Source organism: Myotis davidii, unplaced genomic scaffold (genome assembly GCF_000327345.1).
Source record: "Myotis davidii unplaced genomic scaffold, ASM32734v1 scaffold79, whole genome shotgun sequence".
NCBI classification, from domain to species: domain Eukaryota; kingdom Metazoa; phylum Chordata; class Mammalia; order Chiroptera; family Vespertilionidae; genus Myotis; species Myotis davidii.
This window is the reverse complement of record NW_006294339.1, coordinates 6,321,839-6,328,865: the sequence shown is the minus strand read 5'-3', so window position 1 is coordinate 6,328,865 and position 7,027 is coordinate 6,321,839. Positions and strand designations below refer to the sequence as shown.

At 40.4% G+C, this 7,027-nt stretch overlaps 1 protein-coding gene across 1 annotated transcript in view; it reads left to right on the top strand.

Moving 5' to 3' along the window:
• The first annotated feature begins 6 nt into the window (after positions 1 to 6).
• OMA1 (OMA1 zinc metallopeptidase) overlaps positions 7 to 7,027 on the top strand; it is a 47,999-nt gene continuing 40,978 nt past the window's right edge. Inside the window, exons 1-4 of the mRNA XM_006768398.2 lie at positions 7 to 87; positions 3,269 to 3,775; positions 4,850 to 4,925; positions 6,682 to 6,930. Of these exons, the coding sequence (XP_006768461.1) occupies positions 3,288 to 3,775; positions 4,850 to 4,925; positions 6,682 to 6,930 (813 nt within the window). The 5' untranslated portion in view covers positions 7 to 87; positions 3,269 to 3,287. The remainder of the gene's footprint in view (positions 88 to 3,268; positions 3,776 to 4,849; positions 4,926 to 6,681; positions 6,931 to 7,027) is intronic.

Genomic DNA, 7,027 nt, shown 5'->3' with positions numbered 1-7,027 from the left:
TGCTGGCGTCTGTCCGCGTGGGGACGCCTTTGCCCTGCCTTTCTGAGTTGGCCAGGCCCAGGGGTGGGGAGTTCCAGGAGCACTGGGGTGAGGATCGGGGGCCCCTGGGGACCCGGCGGGGTTGGAGTGGCGAGGACTGGGATGCAGGCGGGGAGGGACGGAGGGGCGCCGGAGCGGGAATGGGGAGAGAGGGTGAGTAGAAAAGGTTTAGGTGGGAAGAAAGCGTCATTCTTCCCCTTTCTCGTGGTGTGAAATGCAAGGACCCAGGGTGCTGCCCGGGGACCACGGGAGTGCAGTTGGCAGGCGGCCGTGCTTTCCGGGAAGACACCCGCTCCTCCCCGCCCCCTCCAGGCTTTCCTGCTGGTCTGCGGTTCCTGTTTATCTCACCACCCCGTCCTGTGCCTCCCCGCTGCATCCTGTGCCCCCTGGGGACTCCGCTTCCCGCAGCTGGAGGCGCCTGGGAGTCACGCCCTCTCTCTTACTCCTCACTCCTAGAGAAATAAAAGTTTTCCTGCCTGAACCTGCCAATGAAAAAGTAGGAAAATTCCTGTGCAAACTTATACATAAACTTGTCTACAACAATCACTTTTAAAAAAAACCTATTTAAGTAACGTCACTCGCTTGTGTAAAGTGGAGCGAGAGTGTTGTTAATCCACGCGGGCCTCTGAGATTTTAGTCCCGGAAATGGCAAGACCGCATTTGGAGTTCAGGGCGGGGTCAGCCACAGTGGCGATGACCAGTGCCCAGCCCTCCCTACGAGGATTGGGGTGCATATCCGCATTCTCGGCCGCGAGGATTGGGGTGCATATCCGCATTCTCGGCCGCGCGGAGGGAAGGGTGCAGTCTGACATTTGGAAGCTTAAGAACCGAGTCTGTTGCCATCCAGTTTCTTTTTTTTAAGCCTTCCATCCTGTGTGTACTTTGCTTGAATGATTATTTTAAAGTACATGCCCTATTTTTGCCAATCTGACAGCTGTTTCCATAGAAACCAGAGGAGAAAGAGTCATTTTCAGCGGAGTTGTTAAAACTGTCTTCCAGGCGTCAGCTGTGAGTGCCAGTGAGTGCTGCACTTGCTCCTTCTGAGATGGTACTTAAACAATTAAGGGTCTGAAATGTTCTTAGAGGCTAACAATCCAAATTGTTTAATTTTCTCACATCATTAATTTCGTAATCCTAGATGTCTGCCAGCGATGTTTGTTGACCTCCTTCAGTTCTTTGTAGTGGATGTGTCAGCCCTGATTTTTTTTTCTTCTGCTCTGTGTCGTCTAGTGAGGGGCTCTTTGAAAATGTATAGCGTTCGCTCCCATTCTTTCCCCTTTCTTAAGGATAAACTAAGGATTATGAACTATCAGTCATTATTGCTGTTCTGGGTGACACTTGATTGTCAGTGATGTAAATGGTAAATTTTTTTAAAACTTATGTTTGTATAATGTTACACGTTCTGTGTCAGTAGAGATGAGCAGGGGTTTGCTTGGCCATGGGCAGAGCTGAGTAGTGTAAATAGATGTGTGTTGTCGAAGAGAGGATAGCTTTTCTTTTCTGAGAAGTGTAAGTACATCAGTGGGTCTGGAGTTCAGGAGCCGGTGAAGGAGAGGAGGGGAAGGTGCCTGGAGAAATAGTGGGAGGTCTGGTCTACCCTTTTGGAGGAGTTTATTGAAGCCAGTGGAAACCAATGGAAATTACAAGAACAGTTGCCTTTATTGGTTTGGAGACTTACAGAAGTAATAATAGATGCTGTAAAAATTTAAACAGCACTGAAGTATATATAATGGAAATATTAAATCCCTTACAGCCACCATCCTGCCACCCAAAATAACCACTATGAATAGTTTGATGTATACTCCTTTAGATTTACTTATATTTGCGTATGCTAACGTAGTGTAGCATTACCATTTCTGCAAATTGGGTAGAGATTTTTTGGCTGTTATGTTTCCTGTGCTATTCCTAGCATTTAGAATGGCGTATGGCAGTGATGGCGAACCTATGACACGTGTGTCAGGTGACACGCGAACTCATTTTTTTGGTTGATTTTTCTTCGTTAAATGGTATTTAAATATATAAAATAAATATCAGAAATATGTCTTTGTTTTACTATGGTTGCAAATATCAAAAATTTCTATATGTGACACGGCACCAGAGTTAAGTTAGGGTTTTTCAAAATGCTGACACGCCGAGCTCAAAAGGTTCACCAGCACTGGCGTATGGTATGGCATGTAGTGCACTCCTAATGAACTATTTAATGAATGAGTGAAGAACGTGATTCAGAGATCAAACAGTGAATGGGGTCTGGCTATGTTTGTTCAGTCAAGGTGCTTAATTTTTTTTTTAAGTTGGTTGCCAACATTTTTAAATTCATAACTTTCACATAGAGCCCGATTTCTGGTTTTCCTTGAGAATATTGGAACATTTGGCAACACAAAGCCCAAATTCCATTGTTCTTGTTGGATCTCCTTTAGATGGGCATGAATCTGTATTTACATCAGTATGGCTCTGTTGATATTCACCTTCATTGTCTAATGTCCAGGGTGTTCAAACCATTATTTATTCTGTCTGTATCTTTAGTTGTTTCAGGTGGGAGGATACGTCTGGTCTCACGCCACCTTTACCCCAATCAGAAGTGCCAGTGTTTTCCTGAAAGGAATAAATTTGTATTTAAACAACAACAACATCATCTTACAAGTTAGGCTTATAAGCATTACCTGCTTCTCCGACCCCCTCCCCACCCCATTCCTGTCAATTGATAAAACTTTACTACTGTTTTTATGTAATCCATTTCTTATCCCCCAAGTAATTTAGCATTAAAATAAAGATAGGTGTCTGCCCAGGCCCATGTGGCTCAGTTGGTTGGAGTGTCATCCCATACACTGAAAGGTTGCGGGTTTGATTTCTGGTCAGGGCTCATTCCTAGGTTGTGGGTTCCATCCCCGGTTGGGGTGCATAGGGGAAGGCAACTGATTGATGTTTCTCTCTCAATAACATGTCCTTGGGTGAGGATTAAAAAGAAAAATAGACTTCCTCCGAGTAAAAAAAAAAATGGAAAGAAGAAAAGTTTTGAAAGTACATGTTGAAGAATAAGAAAAAAGTAAGCGAAGCCTCTTTGGTTTGTATTGCTCAAAGGCACCGCTGTAGGGGTGAGAAACCCCAGGGAATTAGTGTGAGATGTGTTAAAGGAAGGACTGACACACCTCTTTCCTAATGTGTTATGTTTCCAGTTTGGTAAACACATATTTTCCAGAGATATTTATAGTTTATTTTTTTTGGGTTCTAGATAATCAAGCAAAAGAAAGATGAGCTTCATCTATGGATTGCAGTCTGCTACTAGAAACTGTGTTTCCTTCCGATTTAATTTATGGACCAACTGGAGAAAATGTAACACAACAGCTATAACCTCACTGGACTGTCATCAAGTACAACTTAACCACATAGTAAAGAATATTGAATGCAAACTGGGAGTAAATCGGTGTAATAGGGTGACTTCTCTGCCTGGAAACTCACATTTGTATAGAACTTTTAATAACAAAAGGGCAGGATACCTCTCGAGTCTTAAAAGCAAGGACAGTACATGTACAGCATGGTGTGACTCTTTTCCAAGACAGAAACTGATAGTAGAAGTTGCAGTAGTTCCCGCTCTTTCAGTATTGCATCCTCTAAACCGCTTTTCCATAAGAGACATCAGGAGTTTCCACACTTCTCCACGGTGGCAAGCTGCTCCCATCCCTCTCTTATGGATAATTCTTAAACCAGTGCAGAAACTACTTGCAATCATTGTTGGCAGGTAAAATGCTTTAAAAAAAAATAAGCTTTTGTATTAAAGGATATTGGTGAAACTACACTTTGAAGGAAAATTCGTTAGATTTCCCTCCCATAGTTAGCTCAAAGTAAAGATTCAGTTTTGTTATGTAAGACTTAGTAATCTTGAAATAATTTACTGCATATTATCTTTTAAAAATTATTCTTGCATATCTCATATAGACACTTTTTAAAAGGTTGACCTTGTATACGTGATTGCAAAAAGAATCAAATGTTGATTATAACTCATGGATAAGAACGGTGCTTTACAAACATCCCATTTTTAGTGTATGGAATTTGAGGCAGTGGATCACGAAACTGAAGAATTTTGCTTATTTAAGAATGAGCTTGCCTAGCCGGATTGGCTCAGTGGTTGAGCGGCACCTATGTACCAGGAGATCACAGTTTGATTCCCTGTCAGGGCATGTGCTGTGTTGCAGGCTCCATCCCCAGTAGGGGGCGTGCAGGAGGCAACTGGTCAATGATTCTCTTCATTGATGTTTCTTCTCTCCCTCTCCCTCTCTAAAATCAATAAAAGTGTATTTTTAAAAAAGAATGAGCTGTTACACCTAAAACTAATACAAAATAATATTGAATGTAAACTGTAAGTGAAAAATAAAATTTAAAGTTCTCTTAAGAAAATTAAAAAAATAAAGTGAAGGAGTTTATATTTTTTAAAAAAACAGAACAAAGAATGGGCTCACTCCTAGCCAAGTTAATTCTTAAACCATTAATATTTACTTATTTTTTTCTATTCTATTTTTAACAAATCTTTATTATTTTTTCTTGGTAGCCCTTTATAATAATTAATATTTTTACAGCTAAATGGCAGTACTTTATATTTGATTTAATTTGCTCTCCCCATAAGGCTGTTTTCTCTTATTTGGCTCTATGAAGACTGAAGAAAGATAAAGTTAAGCATTATCTCCATAAAGCTTTCTTATGTTTAATAACAGTGAACTTCCTTCTAGCCTTCTTACTTACCAGCCCAATTTTGTTTTTATCAAAATTGAGAACTTGTACCCTGTAATTTATTGTGTTCTTTATGATTTGGCATCAGCATGCGGAAAATAGCTAGATTAGCTCTCAGTTTAACCACTGTCGAAGAAAACCAAAACTCGGCCATAGTTAAAGCAGTAAAAACAGATTTTATTCTGGAGTATTGTAGTAGGGGAAAGGAGGCCTTGGTGTAGAACCAGAGCCAGTTCTGAATACAGCATGGCCAAATAGGAATTCATTTCTAGCTGAGGAGCAGGGGGCAGGGGTCGGCGGATGGAAAATTACAGGCAACATTGGGAGTAAGGGGAGATTCTGCCTGAACAGACCTAACAGGATTCTTGCTGAAGGCAGGTGAGGGTGATCATCACCTGGGGGCTGGTGGAGGATGCAGCTCCCAGTTAGATTCAGGGGTGATCAGATATGGAGGATGGGGGATTCTGGCTAATATTGGACCGTGCAGTGTCTGAAAGTGAAGGCCTAGTTGAAGAGGAGTTCAGGAGACCCCGAGTTGTGTTTGCTGGAGGAAAGAATCCTTCCATCCTTTTAAATTATTTATTTTAACGTTTTTATTGTTGTGGTTATGACTGTAAATTTTCTTTTAGAATATGTTAAATTTAAACAAATAATGACAAGTCATGTAAAGTTTTAAATAGGAAATAAGTATACTTCATAGGTTGGTTTAATCTTTTCAGGTTGAAACTTTAGACTCTAAATTTTAGAGGCATTTTCGGCGTGACAACAAAATTAAGATAACTTAAAGAAGTTATTTTATAAAATAATTTTTTGTCAAGAGAATGATGTGTATGTTTTAAATTTTTGTTGTGCTTTTGCAGATGAACTCGTAAGGAAAATATTTTTGTACCAGTCTTGAAAACATTGCTTGTTGTCAGAATGTCTCTGGGCTCTGATAAGCAGCAGGGAGTGTTGTTGCCGGGTAGAAATGGGAGCTCCTCAGGTGTTACCTATAAAATCTCCGATTTCCTTCTTTTCTTTGCTTGTGCTCTTATTACCTGTCCTTTGTCATGTTCTAGGGCAGCGGTTCTCAACCTGTGGGTCGCGACCCTTTTGGCAGTCGAATGACCCTTTCACAGGGGTCGCCTCAGACCATCCTGCATATCAGATATTTACATTACGATTCATAACAGTAGCAACATTACAGTTATGAAGTAGCAACGAAAATAATTTTATGGTTGGGGGTCACCACAACATGAGGAACTGTATTTAAAGGGCCAGAAGGTTGAGAACCACTGTTCTAAGGGATGGAGTTTCTGCTACTGAGCAATACTTATTTCTCAAATCAGTGCTGAGGTAGTTTCACTTGCTGAAGCACTGGCAGCTTATGCTGGGGGTCTGATGAGCAGCGGGGAGAATGGTGATTCAAGGTAGAGATGTTTATGTGTGCAGTCCATTCCCTATGACGTGGTCAAGGGCTCAGACTCTGGAATCACATTGCTTCATTGTTTGGTTTTCCTCTTCTTATCACCTCTACGACCTAGGACAAATTGCTTAAGTTCCCTCCGTCTCCATTTTCTCTCCTGCAATGGTTCTTATGAAGGTTGAATGAGATGACATCTGTATGATGATTAGAAGAGCACATTATATGTGGTCAGCAGTCAGTGTTAACTAGTGGTAGTTGTAGTAATAAACCCCCTCATTTAACGTTTACTTTTAAAATAACTGAAGAAAATTAAAATGAACATTAGACTTTTTAACTATAGCTCTATATAGTTTTTTCATTTAGCTAAGAATTTTATAAATTTAAAAAAACATTTATACCGAGAAATATCATAAATTCAAGTATTTGATGACATAAAATTCTAGCAATAAGCATTTAGTTTTGGTGATATGTGCCGATACTATTATCAGAATCTTGACTTTTTCTTTTCGATCTAGGGGCTGTCTTGTTGGGAGCTATATATTGTGATAGAATCCAGGACTCTTCCTCCCAACAAGAAGGAACACTTTAAAAAAAGTGTAAGGGAGAACAAATGGAAGTTACTCCTGGGGTTGAGTACTTTTGGATTTCTCTTCGTAGTGTTTTATTTCACTCACCTGGAAGTGAGTCCAATCACAGGAAGGACCAAGCTACTGCTGTTGGGGAAAGAGCATTTCAGTCTTTTAGCAGAACTGGAATATGAAGCAGTAAGTAGTAAGGATTGTTTTTAATTAATTGCTTAATATAATACTGAAAGCAGGAAAGGTTCTTAAATATTTATTGTAGACTTTGATAGAAAATTAG